This window comes from Theropithecus gelada, chromosome 1, assembly GCF_003255815.1.
Source record: "Theropithecus gelada isolate Dixy chromosome 1, Tgel_1.0, whole genome shotgun sequence".
Taxonomy (NCBI): domain Eukaryota; kingdom Metazoa; phylum Chordata; class Mammalia; order Primates; family Cercopithecidae; genus Theropithecus; species Theropithecus gelada.
This window is the reverse complement of record NC_037668.1, coordinates 8,959,251-8,976,494: the sequence shown is the minus strand read 5'-3', so window position 1 is coordinate 8,976,494 and position 17,244 is coordinate 8,959,251. Positions and strand designations below refer to the sequence as shown.

Genomic DNA, 17,244 nt, shown 5'->3' with positions numbered 1-17,244 from the left:
GATGTGATCTCAGCTCACTGCAACCTCCACAGCCCCGGGTTCAAGCAATTCTCCTGCCTCAACCTCCCGAGTAGCTGGGATTATAGGTGTGTGCCACAATGCCCAGCTAATTTTTTTTAGTAGAGAAGGGGTTTCACCATGTTGGCCAGGCTGGTCTCAAACTCCTGACCTCAGGTGATCTACCTGTCTCGGCCTCCCAAGGTGTTAGGATTACAGGCATGAGCCACCATGCCCGGTCAGAGCCCTCATCCCTCTACTGGGTAGATCTTGTGGCAATTGTTACCTAGCTGGATTTTGTGTTTGAATGTTGGGAGGTGATGAGGTTTCATTCATCATTGCCCTTAGTAATTAACTCTGGGTGCTGGAACAATAGCCTCTCAGATTCAGAGGAAAAAGTAGTTCAATCCTCAGTGAGCTGTCACAGGAAGTCCTGAATATACTTAGTTTTTGTGGTTTAGCCCTCAGAGCTTCCTGCCAGAGTGTAACAAGGTTTAGCAAGTCTAAGAAGCCAAGGAGAAGGCGGGCAGACAGGACCACAGACATGGCACCAACATTTCAAAGCAGGTGCCTTCTCACCACCTATTGTTTTAGAACTCCAACTGAAAATTATTTTTTTCTCCCCACTTCCCCCAAAGTACAGCTAGCATGACTGCTAGCTGGGGATGGGGTCTGACCTTTTAATTACAGTCATTTAAGACACTTAAGATTTGATTCAACTGAGTTGTCTCTTAGCCTATCCTTTTGTATGTCATCTGATGAGTTCATGACACCTCCAGTATCCATAGAGTCCCCTGTTTTCAAGGATGACAGTACAGATCATTATGACCGTGTCTGAACAGTCAAGGAAGTAAGACCCAAAAGGTTAAGTTTTCTGGTGATTCCTGTTAACATTTGGGCATGGAGGCTTCAATTCGTTATGGAAATCTACAAATAGGTTGTTGGACCCAGCTTTGCAGCTGAGACCTGGGGAGAATGTTCTGGTCATTCTAGTGAGAACTGGATTGAGTTGACTGAATTTGATCCTGCTGTCACACCAGCAAGGCTCTTTCTTATTCGGCAGCCTTCTCTCCTTGATACTGGGGTCCTTCACACAATGAGCAGACTCGGATCTAGTCAAAGCTTTTATTTCACTTTTACTCACAGGATGGTGAGCAAGTGTCCACCAGCGCACATAAGAAACTCCAGAGTCTCTTAAGCAGATAGGCTGCTTGTAGAGAGACCCAGGCACACCAATCACTTGATTTATCGCATCTACACATGATCTGAGAGGGGAAAAGAGATCTCTAAGATTTCTGTGCTCGGTGCTCTACAATTCTTACAATCACATTTATATTGCTTCTCCTTACTGGTGCGATGAAGCTCTCTGAGGAGACCAAAGACTCCAGGTGTTGACCACATGGCTGAGTTCGAAGATGCAGAAGTGGCTGTGACCCACAGCCTCAGGAGGTGACAATGTTCTGCATGTAGAAAACACCTGATGGAAGTATGGGTGTGCACATCAGGAGTGCAGAAATCCACAGTACTTTTTAATTGGAAAAGATAGTTTCTATCTTTTTTAATTAGAGGAAGGGGACAATGAGTTTTCTGCTGCCCCTTGGGGAGGTTTTGGCTGAACTCGAGGTCTGGGGAGGGGCGGGCCTTTCTGCTGGTGAACTTGTGTGCCCGACGGAGCAGGAGGCCTCTTCTGGGGCTGGTGCTGAACGCGGTGTCCAGGAGGCAGGGGACGATGACTAGGTGCCTGGGAACGATGACCAGGTGGTGGAGGAGGATGTTGGGAAGCTGCTGGATTCTGAGGGGTTGACGCTGGAATTTGGTGGGGCTTCCGGCCCCTTTCTTCAGTAGCTACTCTGTGCGCTCTTATCTCCAGCTCCTCATCTGCAACAACAAAACCTCAATAGAGTTCATCTTGGCCAGGTGAAATTGATGTAAATATTGAGTACCTTTCATGTGCAAGGCGACTTGCACATAAAAGGTACTGCTTTGGGGGATGCAATGAGGAAGAAGAAGTTGACCCTACTCTCTGAGAACTTTAAAGCTTATAGGAGAGAAATAAGTGCTCACCATAAGGTAGAGGGAGAGCCTAGGACTAGAGAACTCAAGGAACCAACAGGAAGAAGACACACGAGTGGAGGGCTTTGTGCCTGATACTCCTGTGATCAGAGAGAGCACTCAGACCTGGAACCCTACCTCTGTGCTGACCTAGAGATTGTTCCCTGAGAGCAAGAACCTCGTGGTTAGAGCGCATGGGAAGGGGTTATGAGGAGTTATGGAGGATATTAGTAACTACATTCCTTCTGAGGCATTTCTATGTTAGATCTGCCTTTCCCCCAGTTCTACTGTCATGCAACCCACCTACTGGCAAGAGATTGGAATATGCAGGGGACTTTTTGTCCTTAGAAATTTACTAACTCCTCAGAAATTCATGACCTATCCTCTTGGCCATAGGAGGGAAAGAATTCCTCCTCTCCTCATCCATCAGGATTTTCTTCTTTGTGTGACTTGAGTCCATGAAAGCATGCCCACAACTACTCGTAATGTAGTTTTTCCTGTACTCTTAAAATCACAGGGAATCTGTGAGGGTGCCTAGCTGCTAGAGACCTGGAGCACCCTGCTGGCCCCTCTGGACTCCTTCAGGCTGTAAGTTAGGTATTTCAGTACAGTAGCTCCAGAGGGAGCAGAGGGAGGTAGGAAGAGAAGATTTCCCTGGGGTGAAATAATTACCTCTTTTCTTTTCTTTTCTTTTGGAGACAAAGTTTCACTCTTGTTGCCCAGGCTGGAGTGCAATGGCACAATCTTGGCTCACTGCAACCTCCACCTCCCGGGTTCAAGCAATTCTCCTGCTTCAGCCTCCTGAGTAGCTGGGATTACAGGCATGTACCACCATGCCCAGCTAATATTGTATTTTTCGTAGAGACGGGGTTTCTCCATGTTGGTCAGGCTGGTCTCGAACTCCCGACCTCAGGTGATCCGCCCGCCTTGGCTTCCCAAAGTGCGGGAATTACAGGTGTGAGCCACCGCACCCGGCTGAAACAATTACCTCTTACATCTTTATGGAGATGTGTGGCTGGGGAAGCACAAGCCCTCTCTAAGCATCACCCTGTAACTTCCGGATGTTGATTCAAACCAGATGGCCTCCTCTGACTACAGGAAATGTGAGCATCAGGTGGCTTTGAGCGTAGAGTCAAAGTTAGACAATGTGATTTTGATACCTAAGTGGCTCATGTGCTCTGAGCACAAAGAGGAAAGGGCCTCCAGAAAGGGCAAAACACATCCTCTATGCCATCTTCCATGCCCTGCAGTCGTTGCTTAGGTTATGTCCAGTAGACTGTGCAGAGGGCTCTAACCCCTGACCCCAGTTCTGAATTATGGCACAGTGGGTGATCCTTCTTCATCTCCTATGTGGCAAGCTTGCACCGGCCATTGGTTTACTACTCTGTTCACCCACCATTTTTGTTTTTTGTTTGTTTTGTTTTTTTGAGACATGTCTTGCTCTGTTGCCCAGACTGGAGTGCAGTGGTTGATCACATCTCACTGTATTCTCAATTTCCTGGGCTGAAATGATTCACCCACCTCAGCCTCCTGACTAGCTGGGACTACAGGCATACATCACCACACCCGCCTAATTTTTTAATTTATTTTTTAAAGTAGAGACAAGGTCTCACTACATTGCCCAGGCTGGTCCCAAACTCCTGAGTTCAAATGATCCTCCTGCCTTGGCCTCCCAAAGTGCTGAGATTACAGGTGTGAGCCACCACACCTGGCCCATCCACCACTTTGTTCATTTGTCCTTCCAATGTTTATTCCTCATCTTCTAAGTGTTAAGTGTCATTGTGACTTAGACACAAATTGTCCTCAGGAAGACTAAAATCAAGTAAGAGGCGAGCAAGAACTGAAAATTGCAATGTCAATTTCTGTGAAGAGCCCAGGGCCACCGGAAAGTATAGACAGAGGCACATGTGTTCTGGTAGGAGGAATGGGGTGTGACCACATGGCTGAGACTGCAGGCAGGGTTGGACAGACAAGGCTGGCTATGACTCTGTGCACCCTGCCTGGTTCAAGCAGGACAGTGGGTCTCAGCCTGCCCCCCCCAGCAGCTGCAGCTGGCGCCTAAACGTGTGCTCCCAGGAATTCCTCCAGGCTCATTGTCCTTCTCCCTTGTTTGCATCTCCTGGTCACTCAACCCAAGGCGTGACTGGGATGAGGCAAGTGAGGCTGACAGGCATGCAGTTTAAAGAGGCACCAACTTTCAGGTTGTGTGAGGGCAGGTCAGCCTCCTTAAATTCTGTGCCCTAAATTCTGGGCTCCTTGCCTCAGCCTAGGCCTGAGTCAACCTACTGGTGATAGGATTTAAGGCAAATAATTGAACCTCACTGAATTTAAGTTTACTCAACTATGTTGTTATCTGTCTCCTAAGATCACTCTGAAAGCTGGATGCACTAATAGATATAAAACACAGGGACTAATGACTTTTTTCTTTTATCAGCATGAGCTAACCACCATGCTGGTCTTCTCAGCCTGGCGATGGCAGAAATCACCTTGTCTTGGGGTGACAAGTGAGGTCCACCTTGGAAGAAGATGTGGTCTTCGACTATTAGTCAATGGAGAAGGGGTCTTTGCTGGAGGGGAGCATGGAGAACAGCCAGAGCTGGGCACAGAGGAGGGCAAGCCAGGCATGCCTAAGGGCCCTGCCAGTGATTCAGCTGCACTGTGGTGGAAAGTGTGGGACAATGGTGGTGGGAAGAATGGGGCTAAGTTCAGGAAGATGTTTCGGAACCTGGGCTGGGGGCAGTGGCGTGATGGGACGTGGGGCTGAGGGACCACAGCCGACGGGGAGGCAGAGGGAGAACAGAGGAAGAAGTTTGAGGTAAAGAAACCAAATCCAGAGGGCACAGAGCCCAAGGCCACCGCTGCCTGGGGAAATCTGGACCACCTCCCTGGGCAGCACTGGAAGCAGGTGGTGCGGCTATGCCTGCAGGTTCTAGGGAGAGATCAAGTCCTGCTGTGAACGTGAATTGCAGAGAACCCCAGGGCCTGTTCCCTTGGCTGCAAGTCCCGCCAATGGCTGACAACCTCATCTGTGCTCCGACAGTGACCCTGGGTTGGCCATTCTCTGAAGTGTTTTGCTTTGGCTGGCCTGGATGCTCCCTGAGCCAGCTCCCCTTTTCATTGCTGATAGGTTGTCGGACAGGCCTGATCCGAGGAGAAACTCTCAACCCTAACACATCCCTCAAACAGAGAATTGGCAAAGGGGGCACAGTCACCCTGCTAGCTGTTTTCCTGTGAGTACCTGATGACCTGAATGATTTTCCCTGTGTTTCTAGGAGCTTGATCCTGAACCAAGCTCCTAGACTGAACCCAAGACTAAGTCCACAGTCTTCGGTCACCCATAGACAGGACATTTATTGCTAGAAATGGTGTTTTGGAGCTAACCTTTCTACCTATGTAGAGAAGTGTGGCTCATTCAAAAGATGTTCACATTAGCCTGTCACCAAGTAGGCCTCAGTGGTGGATTCCAATGAGGCCAACTGGATTCAGTGTCTCAAAGCTCCCACATTGTCACCACTAAGAATTTGTTTTTCAAAAATCAAGCTAACCACAAAATGAAACAAGCTATACCCGCTGGCTACAACCCTGACATTCCGAAACTACCTATTTCCATTATTTTCTCTGCAGATTCAAGGTGTCATCCCCATGAGCTGTTTCATGGGGATTTTGCTGGGGCCTGCGGTGGGACAAAAGAAGGGGAGCTTACCATTTCTCCGACTCCTCTGTTTTTTCCTTTTGGTGATGTAGAAAACGAGCAGTGCCACAAAGACCATCAAGAGGCTGCCTCCTCCACAAATGCCGATGATGAGATAGATGTCCAGACCTTTCTCTGCAAAAGGAAGAGAAGTGGGTTGGCCGGGAGGGGTCCAGGCAGAGAGGCCGTTACTCTGGCCAAGGACGCTGCCTCCTGCATCCAGCAGATAAGAGAGCTTGTTGGGACCTTTCACCCCATAGCTCCCAGGCTCACAAAGGGTGGTGAGTGGTGTCAACCCTGGGAGGACCCAAGGTCCTGGGGAAGCTGCATCTGCAGGCTCCTTGGGAAACTGCTCTCAGGGACTAGAAATGCCTGACTGCTTATGCACCAAGGCCTGCCTGCCCACCGCCCCCGTCATGGACAGCATCACAAACTTTTAGATCCGAGGATCTTAGAGATACTCTAAAGGAACCTCTAGTTTCAAACATGAGGCCCCGAGAGGGAGGATGAGTTGCCCGAAGCCACAAAATATCTGTTGCTGAGCGGTTCCCTTAAGCAACCCCTTGTCTCGGTGTTTCTGCGCTGTTGATCCTGCTCTCGTCTCTGGCTACCCCGCCCCCTGCACCATGATTCCTTCTCACCCTCTCTACCAGGCAGTTTCCAAACACTCAGGGTAAATATTTCACTTGTCCGGCCCAGCACTCTGACCTCATGGCCAGTACCCCCTCACAGAGTTTCCCTGGAGCCACGAGAGAAACCAGGCGTACAGTGCGTTAGTAACAGCAGTAGACTTAGTCTTCAGTTTCTGGACCTTCAGTCACTGTAATGCAATGAGGAAAACAGTGACTTCGGTGTTAAAGGAAATGGGTTTGGTCTAGGCTTTTCTAGGCAAGAGCTGTAGTGAACTTTGGAGAGTTACTTCACCCCTCTGAGCCTGTTTCCTTCTTTGTAAAGTGGAGATAATGAAACCTACATCATAAGGTGGCTGTTGGAAGTCAATCAGATAATGGATATGAAAGTGCTTTGTAAACTGTAAAACAACACAAATGTGAGGTCTCACTCTTACTAGTGTTCTCGCACTGGTATTTCTGGGAGCTGTTTCCCAGAAACAGGGGAAACGGGAGGGCTGTCTGCCCTTTGTGAGTCAATAGCAGTTAGAGAAGCAGCAGTGGGGCTGGGGTCAGGGGATGGAGTCATCTGAAGAACAAACTAGAACTTGGCCCAGCATCACAAAAGAAATGCTCCTCCAGGCAAAAAAGATCCTAGGGAGACACTGTTATACATGAAGCCCAGGGCCGGGCGCGGTGGCTCAAGCCTGTAATCCCAGCCCTTTGGGAGGCCGAGACGGGTGGATCACGAGGTCAGGAGATCGAGACCATCCTGGCGAACACCGTGAAACCCCGTCTCTACTAAAAAATACAAAAAACTAGCCGGGCGAGGTGGCGGGTGCCTCCCAGCTACTCGGGAGGCTGAGGCAGGAGAATGGCGTAAACCTGGGAGGCGGAGCTTGCAGTGAGCTGAGATCTGGCCACTGCACTCCAGCCTGGGCTACAGAGCCAGACTCCGTCTCAAAAAAAATAAATAAATAAATAAAAATATACATGAAGCCCAGGATGGGCCCCAAGGAGAGGGTCAGAGGCTCAGAAACCAAGTTTAACAGATTATCAGACTGCAGTGGTTTGTTCATCTTGGCTTTCTTTCCTCAAGTCTCTCTCCGACCCATTCTTTGCCTGCCAGTTACACAACATCTCTTAAGCTCTACTGATGAAGAGGCCTCCACCAGAGAAGCAGGCATAATCTTAAACCATTGAAATTAGGTCAGTAAAGGATTCAGGGCCCTTTAGGCCCTACTGGCTTGGAGGAGGGGCAGGAGATACCAGAGGCCACTTCCTGCTGAGCTTGAGAACTTTTCAGATTTGACCCGGGGTGGGGCAGGGCAGGCCTGAAATGCTTTGGGGAGCACATGGCTAAGTCATGCAGCCACCAGCTCCATCTCTGAGTTGTCAGGTAGGGTGGCCACAACTTTATCTTGGGCACATGCAGGAATGTAGGCAATGCTTTACCCAGCCTGCTCTCCAGTTTGTCCAGTGTGGCGCTGTGGGATACCTGGTAGTGCTCGTGGTGGGGAATGTTCCATTATGTTTCAGAAGCAGCGGTGGCACTGTCAGTCAAACATATGCCCTCCCAGTTCCTAAATCCAGGCATACTATCTTCCTACAGTTTCTCTTGGAGATCATATGCCCATGAGTTTGTGTGATAAAGTATTTTTGCGCATCGGAATCTGTTCCTTCCTCCTAGTGTTTTGGTTTTAAGTATGTAAACGCTCACCTAATCTGAACCAAATGGTTAGACTCTGATCATTGCTCCTCTCTGTCTTGGCCTTTCAGAATAAAACTTCCAAATCCCTTTTCAGGTCTTTAAGAGCAGCTCCTCCACCCTAATCTCTCCCCAGGTATTCTTCCCATCTCCCTAGTGGTCCTTCTCCCAACCAGCTTCTGATCTGCACCATAGAATAAGGGACATAAGTGTTCCAGCCTTCAAACCTTGGCTGCTCCCAAGGTCCTCCTTCTCTCCCTCCTTCCATCCCTGATACACACACATTTTTACACTTGTGGGTTCCAGTTAAAATAAACATGAAAAGTAGGGTTGTCAGATATAATGCAAAACACCCAGTTAAATTTGAATTTCAGATAAACAATGAATAATTTCTAGCCTAAGTATGTTCCATGCAATATCTGAAACATACTTATACTGTATTTTTATTTGCTATATCTGACAACTCTAATCAAAGATCTCCCGAGGACACTGCAGTGGCTCATGCCTATAATCCCAGCACTTTGGGAGGCTGAGGTGGGAGGACTGTGTGAGCACAGGAGTTCGAGACCAGCCTGGGCAACACAGTGAGACCTTATTTCTACAAAAAAATTAAAAATTAGCTGGGTTTGGTGGCATCCTCCTGTAGTCTCAGCTACTGGGGAGGCTGAGATGGGAGGATCGCTTGAGCCTGGAAGGTCGAGGCTGCGGTGAGCTATGATCATACAACCGCACTCCAGCCTTAGCAACAGAGCAAAATCCTGTCTTAAAAAAAAAAAAGAAGTTGTGAAGTCAAGGAGAGGCAACTTCACTCACTGTGCCTTAGTGATAGGGGAATGTGGGAGAATGACTGGTGGGAAAACCGGGGGTGAAGTGATGCTGGTCAAGTTGGTGATTGGCAGATTCTCAGATGCCTTCAATGACCCCTGCTTCCTGGTATTCTCACCTATATGCAATCCCCTTTGATTGAATGTGGGCTAGACTTATTAATTTGCTTCTAATGAATAGAACACAGCAGAAGTGAATGGGATATCACTCCTGAGATTAAGTTACAAAAAGACCATGGCTTTTGTCCTGGACACTTATTCCTGCTCTTTCTTACAGGGCTCTGAGGGAAGCTAGCTGCCATATTGTGAGGCAGCCCAATGGCCCACATGAATGAACTTGGAAGTGGATCCAAGAGCCTACTCATCTAATAGTCTGTGAACATGGTGCTTATTTTCTTCGTGGGCCAGGAAGCTGAAGCCTAGAGAGGGGAAGAAACTCTTTCAAGATTCTCTGGCTAAATTTGGACAGACCCAAACTAGAAGTCCAGACCTCTACTCCCAGGCGAGAGCTTGGGCACTACAGCAGGCTGCCTCTCAGAAATACTTCTGGAGGTCACGTCAGGCTGGGACACTGGGGATCCATTATGGTCTTGGAGTTTTGAGATTTTCTGGAGCTAGTCCCCAAGCCTTGCCGTCCTGCTGTGTGCCAGGAGTGTTGCCTTGCTGTCCACAGTCCTCTTTGGCCTCAAGGGCTCCATTCCCCCATGTCCCTGCCCCTCAGGGTTTCTGCAACCTTTCTACCTTTATTCCTGATAGGAGGCGCTGACCACTGATGATCTTTAGGGGAGCAGTTGGAATCATGTCACTAACTAGCCAAGGGACCTTGGGCAAGTCAGTTTCCCTCTCTGGAAAATGGGGTTTTGCATGAGATACTCTCTACAGCTCCTCCCTCTTCAGTTTTGCAATTCTTTCTCCTAGAAGAGGATCTTTAAAATTGCTTGTGGTCAAATTGTGCTCAGTGGGAGGACTCCCAGGATGGGTAACCATAGAATACCACCCCCCCGAGGCTTCCCTTGAAGGTTTCCAGGAGGAAGAGATATGTTTTCACGCTTCATCCTGAGCCAGGGCTGCCTCCCAGCATGTGCACCTGTGACCTGGAGCAGCGTGCCTCTACCTCCTGAGGGCCTGGAGAGCTGTGTTTGTGAAGTGACGCCTGCCACGCACCTGGACAGCTGACAGTCTCCACCCTGGATTCCTTGCTGACTTTGTTCCCTGCTGTGCACTTGAATTTCGCACTCAGGCTGGTGGTCCACTTGTGTGTGATGACCCTCTGAGAAAGTTTTAGATGTTTCCCATCTTGATACAGGTTTAATTCGGGGTCAGTTCCATTCATTACTTCACAGGTCAGGGTTGTGTTGATACAAGTCCAGGAGATCTTTGGTTCTGAGACCCTCTCTAAAAAGAAAATAAAGATCCAGTTCAATTTAGGCAATTTTCTGATTTTAATGAGCATATCTATTTACACAGTGGGGGATGGAGTCAGTTAGGGACAAGGGAACCATGTCAAAGACCTCTAGCACCTTTTGGAAATGATTTTATTTACAAAGAGCATTCAGAAAAAAATTATTTCTGATGACATTCATAGATACATTTTGCCACTAAATAATGTATCATATGTAATGTTTATATGCTGTCTTATACCTTAAAATGCTTTCACGTGTATGATATCACTTAATCCTAACAGAGAGGCTGATGTTTTTCTTCCCATTTACAGAAAAAAATGTTCAAGGCTCTGAGAGGTTCAGTGGGTGGCCTTAGGGCACCATCTAAATAAAACATGGCAGTCAGGGTTTAGGAATATGGCTAAGAGGGTGCCTCGCGAGTTTGAGAAGGGCAATGCTTTAAGAGCAGCCAGGAACCCCATCCTGGAGGAATCGCCACATTGACATGTGAACAGGGACCTCGGATACTTCTGCCCCAACCAAGTTCCTGGAGCAGAGGGCCAGGTGGGTACATGTGAGCACGTGGGTGTCCAAGGAGCTCAAGGCTCTGGGGAAAAAGAGCACCTGCCTGGGAACCAGAGACTTGGTTCTGCCTTTTCCCAGCCCAGAGCTGCTCAGCTGCTCACAGGGTCTACACTGGCCCTCCTCAGAGCATCGGAAAAGGATCAGAAAAACATGCCCCACCTGTCACAAAAGGAGCAACATGTGGCAAAGTCCTGGGCAGATCATTAGGCACTGACATTATTAGTGGTAGTTCATGCGTTCAATAATCACAAACTTCTTGCCTTTCCCGGAGAGAGACTGCATCATAAAAGGAAAATGCCTGGGCTTGACATTAGATGGCTCAGGTCTACATCCTAGCCCCATCACTTCCTAGCTGTGTGACCTTCTCTTTTTCCTCCTCCTCTGGTGTTTTTTTTTTTTTTTCTAATTCTTTGCTTTGTTTCCCCCAGACTTGCCACTTTTCCCTCTCAGTTTCTCTCCATTCATAATATAGACCCACTAGCTTATTTTTCAATGATTCCCTCCCACTCTGACTTCCAGACACCAATATCTTCCCCATGGAACATCACAGTCAAACTTCATTTATGTCCCAATATATATAGGCATGCAGAAATTAAATTAAAAGTTTTCTTCTCATCCCATGATGATCAGTTCTAAGATGCTATCGGCGTTACTGAGAAGGAAGAAAATGGAAAGTATCAACACTCAGCAACCAGTTAGTACATAGTCTAGGGGTTGGGTCATGAAGTTTGCCTGTCTCTTCAGAATGGATTTTTTTTTTCTACTTATAACAGTAACACAGTAACATGATTGTGATGATGGTTGCAAAACTGAATATACTAAAGGCCATTTTAGTATATGGACAAATTGAATGCTAGGTGAATTATCTCAATGAAGCTGCTTGGAAAAAAAAGAAAAGGTCATCATCCTTGCCAAAAAGACCTCTGAGTTTGAATCCTGACTTTGCTCCTGTCAAGCAATGAGACCTTGGACAAGCTGCTTCTGACTAGGTCTCTGTTTTCTTACATATAACAAGGAGATAATAACAGCTATGTCTCAGTATTGTTGGGAGCTTTAAGTAAGATCATGTAAGCAAGCACCTGACTCCTAGCTGGTAGCCACTATTTCCACCACAATGCTAAATGCGACCCAAATGTGAAAACACCAGCATGGTCTCCAGCGTAGGGCTCACACTCAAAACAGGACACTCAAATTTTGTGCTGTTTGGAGTCCTGAGATCTGTGGTTTCCAGAGCCTATAATCAGGGGCCCTTTTGAGCACCATGCTCAACCCCGCTACATTTCTACAAGGTGCTCCCACTCAGGGTTGCAGGATTAGGGTGTGGAAAGTTGTCACTGCAGGGGAGCTGACAGTGTCTGGGATTGCTGGACTGGGCAATCTGACACTATCTGGGATTGCTGGTAGGCCCAGGTGCTGAAGACAGGGCTGGAGACAGAAAGGAAGAAGGAGGGGACCCTGCTTCTGGCGACATTTTCTGTGTGAAGCACAGAAATGCTTATTTGCTCACTGAATGGCTGGCCTGTGCTCATGCTGGGGTTCCTGTCTGCCTCCCCAAGCCAAGTGCAGCTTCCTCTTTTCCCTTCTTATCACTCCCTGCCCAGCATTCGTGGGCTTTCAACTTCAGTCATTGTATAAGTTGATAAAATATTTTTAAAAGTTTAAAGCAGATTAAAAATTACCCACAATGCCACCACTCAAAGTCAATAATGAATAATATTTTCATGTATATCTTTATCAGATATTTTCTATTTATGTGTACATATATAAATAATGTAATATTTCAGCTGGGTGAGGTGGCTCATGCCTGTAATCCAGCACTTTGGGAGGCTGAGGTGGGCGGATCACTTGAGGCCAGGAGTTCAAGAGTACCCTAGCCAACATGGTGAAATCCATCTCTACTAAAAATACGAAGATTAGCCAGGTGTGTTGGTATGCGCCTGTAATCCGAAGTACTCAGGAGGCTGAGGCATGAGAATTGCTTGAACCCAGGAGGCAGAGGCTGCAGTGAACCAAGATTGCACCACTGCACTTCAGGCTGGACGACAGAGTGAGACCCTGTCTCTCTCTCTCTCTCTCTCTCTCTCTCCCTCTCTCTCTCTATATATATATATGTAATATTTTTAAAATTAAAACTAGTTTATGTGATCTTATAGTCTGCCTTCTTCCCTTTATTGTGAAATTATATTATGACATTTTTTTTTTTTTGGACATTCTTTTTTTAATGAACATCAATAAATGCATATCTCCATCTTTTTAAAGGATGCATTCTTAATTTAATTGATTAATAAATTTCTGACTGCTGACTGTTCTAGCATTTCGCTAACATGAACAACGCAGTGACGGGAGTTGTGGAGTGGTACCTCCGTATACATTCACTAAGATAGCATCTTAGAACCGATCCAACCTAAGGCCTTCCATGGTTGAGAACTCCTTAATTCTGAGTTGCTGGGATTAACCCCTTCCCTACCAGCATCTGCTTCTAAGGAGCCCTCCACTGCCTCTTCAGCCTGCAGCAGCAACTCCCTCGTGAAGGAAATGCAGGCACAACTACTGGAGTTTGAGAAGTTTGGAGGCTGGGTGCCGTGGTTCACACCTGTAATGCCAGCACTTTGGGAGGCTGATGCAAGCAGATCCTCTGAGGTCAGGAGTTTGAGACCAGCCTGACCAACATGGCATCTCTAACACAGTGAAACCCCGTCTCTACTAAAAATGCAAAAAATTAGCCGGGAGTGGCGGCGGGCGCCTGTAGTCCCAGCTACTTGGGAGGCCGAGGCAGGAGAATGGTGTGAACCCGGGAGGCGGAGCTTGCAGTGAGCCAAGATTGCGCCACTGCACTCCAGCCTGGGTGACTGAGCCAGACTCCGTCCCCCACCCGCAAAAAAAAAAAAATACAAAAATTAGCTGGACGTGGTGGTACACGCCTGTAATCCCAGCGACTTGGGAGGATGAGGCAGGAGAATCACTTGAACCTGGGAGGCAGAGGCTGCAGTGAGCAGAGATCATGCTGGTGCACTCCAGCCTGGGCAACAGAGCAAGACTCCATCTTACACACACACACACACAAAAAAAAACAAAGAGAAGCTTGGAGAAACAAAGAGATGTGGGAGGGCATTAGCACTGAGCAAACAGGTATTGTGCCCCAGGCACTGCAGGGCACTTGTACACACATTGTCTCATTGAATATCCCTTGAAGTTGTCATTCAAAAATCAGACTCAGAGCAGATAGGGAATTTGCCCAAGGCCGTGGTGACCTTAAGTCTGGTAATAGTGCCCAGCTACAAGTTGAATCAAGATGTTGTATGACATTGGTGTGCACACACACAAAGCAAGTCGCTGTCTTTAGGCTAAAAGGTGAAGGGTTTCTTTTGGGGGCAATGAAAATGTTGATTGTGGTGATGGTTACAAAACTCTGAATATACTAAAGGCCATTTTAGTATATGGACAAATTGAATGCTAGGTGAATTATCTCAATGAAGCTGCTTGGAAAAAAAGAGAAAAGGCCATCATCCTTGCCAAAAAGACCTCTGAGTTTGAATCCTGACTTTGCTCCTGTCAAGCAATGAGACCTTGGACAAGCTGCTTCTGACTGGGTCTCTGTTTTCTTACATATAACAAGGAGATAATAACAGCTATGTCTCAGTATTGTTGGGAGCTTTAAGTAAGATCATGTAAGCAAGCACCTGACTCTTAGCTGGTAGCCATTATTTCCACCGCAATGCTAAATGCGACCCAAATGTGAAAACACCAGCATGGTCTCCCGCGTAGGGCTCACACTCAAAACAGGACACTCAAATTTTGTGCTGTTTGGAGTCCTGAGATCTGTGGTTTCCAGAGCCTATAATCAGGGGCCCTTTTGAGCACCATGCTCAACCCCACTACATTTCTACAAGGTGCTCCCACTCAGGGTTGCAGGACTAGGGTGTGGAAAGTTGTCACTGCAGGGGAGCTGACAGTGTCTGGGATTGCTGGACTGGGCAATCTGACACTATCTGGGATTGCTGGTAGGCCCAGGTGCTGAAGACGGGGCTGGAGACAGAGAGGAAGAAGGAGGGAACCCTGTTTCTGGTGACATTTTCTGTGTGAAGCACAGAAATGCTTATTTGCTCACTGAATGGCTGGCCTGTGTTCATTCTGGGGTTCCTGTCTGCCTCCCCAAGTCAAGCGCAGCTTCTTCTTTTTCCTTCTTATGACTCCCTCCCCAGCATCCCCTGGGCTTTCAACTTCAATGGCGTTTCGATTCCACTTTCTCTTCCTTCTCTCCCTTGCCCAAGCCACCTTTCTCTATGCCTGACCCTTATTATCCTCATTCTTCCCATTTTACAGGCACCCTTTGGTCTCGGCCAGTGGTGACTGACTTTGGCTGCTCATTATAATCCCCCAGGGAGCTTTATAACCTAATGATACCCAGGCCGCATGCAAAAACATCTGATTTAATTGGTCCTCACTTCCCTTGGATCACGGCAGCAGCTTTCTGACTAGTCTCCCTAACCCCATCCTCAATATCCACTCCTGCCCTCCCAGTACAGGTAGAGATAAATAAAGCCACACCTTGTGCATCTTCTACACATATTAGCAAAAATCACCTATCACCTTGGATCGCTCTGACAAGCAGATCCAAAACGAGGGCTGTTCATCCTTAAATATGTTGTTTCCAGGCCTTTTCTGCCATATAACTCTTCCTTCAGGGCACCCTGGTTTGAAATGGGCTCTGTTGATGAAAGGCCCGCTGCTCTCCAGTCAGCCTCTTCCCGTCCCACTCTTAACTTGCCCATTCATCAGCAACCTGGAACAGTTGCCTTTTCTCTCTGCCCACCTGTGTCCCTCTCCTGATTAATGCCACCTTAATCCAGGTTCTTCACCCAGCCCCACATTCCTGTAACCACCTGAAGAGAGAGTTGTAGGCAGGTAGACTTCAGATGTGTCTATCAGATGTGTGGATCCCATTCCAGCATTGGACCACAGTCTCCACTGAGGCAGGAGACATGCATCTGATTTCCTGTACAGCCCCCCTGGAGGCAGAGGTCAGCGCTGGGGAATATTATAAATGCTATTTTCCAACTTGCCAAATAGCACCCACACTGAAATAAAGCAATTAAGGGAATGAACACTTACCTTGAATCTTCAAATCAAATGTTTTTTCCAACACATTTTTTCCTTTTGTATCGTATATTGATACCTTGTAGCTATCCTGATCATGGATCTTCAGATGCTTAATTTTCAGAGTTCCGTTTTTAAATAGCTTATATGCATCTTTTTCCTCGAAAGTCTCCTTCTCTTTTCTGAATTGTGCAATCTTTTTCTTGTCTGAAGTTTTCTCCCATTTTATATCATCAATATCATCACTCATTTGAAAACTAGGAATGTCCAAGTCGATGTCCTGACCCAGCGCTCCCCAGGTTTCCAAAGCATTCCTAATCTCTTTGGAGACTGCACCTAGAAAAAGCAAAAGAGTTACTGAGAGTCACCTCCAGGGAAAGTTGGGTTGGGACTTCTTTGGCTCTTATGCTTACTTCAGGGTCTCCGAAGAAGAAGCTTCTAACCGTGACAGTGGAGACCCATCCACCAACTTACCTTTGGAAGAAACGTGGAAAATTAGAAGGAAGCTGGTTACAATTTTACATGGAAGGCTCATCTTAGGAGTTAGTTTCCTCTTTTGATTCTGAGCTCTTCATGCAAAAGGAACTGAAGTGAGACTGGTGGAGTCCACACCCCGAGAACTTAACCACGTGCCTCTCTTTACATCTTTTACAGTAACATAAAACACAGCACACATACACAGAGAGCGAGAGCGCGCACAAGCCAGACCTTCTGATGTGCTCCTTTACCAAAGCAGATGTGTTTATGAGTGTGTGTTTTCTTACCGCATTTTAATCCTCACAAAAAATTGGGATGGATGGATTTTCTCATCTCAGTGAAAGAGAAAAAGAACATAGAGGCTAAGTAGATGACTAAGGATCAGTCTTTTGTAAACAAGAAGCCAAATTCAACCACCCAGCCTTTTATCCACTTAGGTATACTGTCCCTAACAAGACCACAGAGAAATATAGGTAAATGTTCACAAGCCAATAGCAGAATGCAAATATTTATCCTATATGATTATAAATATTGAAAAGTATGCCCATAAAATGATTAGGAAATTGATTTTTTTGTTACTCCAAAGATATTTTTCATGTTCTAAAATCGTTTTTGTGATGAAAAGAAAGAAATTAAGTATCAGCTGTAAATGCTTGCAATCCCCAAATCCTATGTTCAGCGTACATTTTACAACTCTAGTGAAATTCACAGTTAGGTAAATAGAAACTTGTTCCAAAACAAAGAAGCATGGAGACTATGAAATACAATTAAACCACCAAAACAAACGAGTCAAAAGCATTTAAAGTGATTAACATTATAGGTG

General features: G+C 46.9%; 1 protein-coding gene across 2 annotated transcripts; it reads right to left on the bottom strand.

The window, feature by feature from the left end:
• Nucleotides 1-1,108: 1,108 nt before the first annotated feature.
• On the bottom strand, nucleotides 1,109-16,587 carry CD2 (CD2 molecule). Of its 2 annotated transcripts, none has more exons than XM_025393509.1 (5): nucleotides 16,419-16,587; nucleotides 15,960-16,280; nucleotides 10,045-10,275; nucleotides 5,753-5,953; nucleotides 1,109-1,875 (listed from the first exon to the last, which is right to left on the bottom strand). In XM_025393509.1, exons 1-5 carry the CDS (start codon nucleotides 16,477-16,479, stop codon nucleotides 1,556-1,558), a joined length of 1,134 nt encoding a protein of 377 aa, XP_025249294.1. In that variant the 5' UTR covers nucleotides 16,480-16,587; the 3' UTR covers nucleotides 1,109-1,555. The 2 variants fall into 2 exon arrangements, with proteins under 2 accessions (XP_025249294.1, XP_025249305.1); XM_025393520.1 differs by having other exon boundaries at nucleotides 5,753-5,875.
• Between the last annotated feature and the right edge of the window lie 657 nt (nucleotides 16,588-17,244).

Bases quoted from the DNA above. Each gene is read 5' to 3' on its own strand.
- CD2 (XM_025393509.1), bottom strand. From the start codon at position 16,479: ATGAGCCTTCCATGTAAAATTGTAACCAGCTTCCTTCTAATTTTCCAC. The intron at 10,276-15,959 runs GTAAGTGTTCAT...TTTTCTTTTTAG, and splicing joins ATTTGATTTGAAGATTCAAG to AGAGGGTCTCAGAACCAAAG. The intron at 5,954-10,044 runs GTGCGTGGCAGG...TGCTGGATGCAG, and splicing joins GGAGACTGTCAGCTGTCCAG to GAGGCAGCGTCCTTGGCCAG.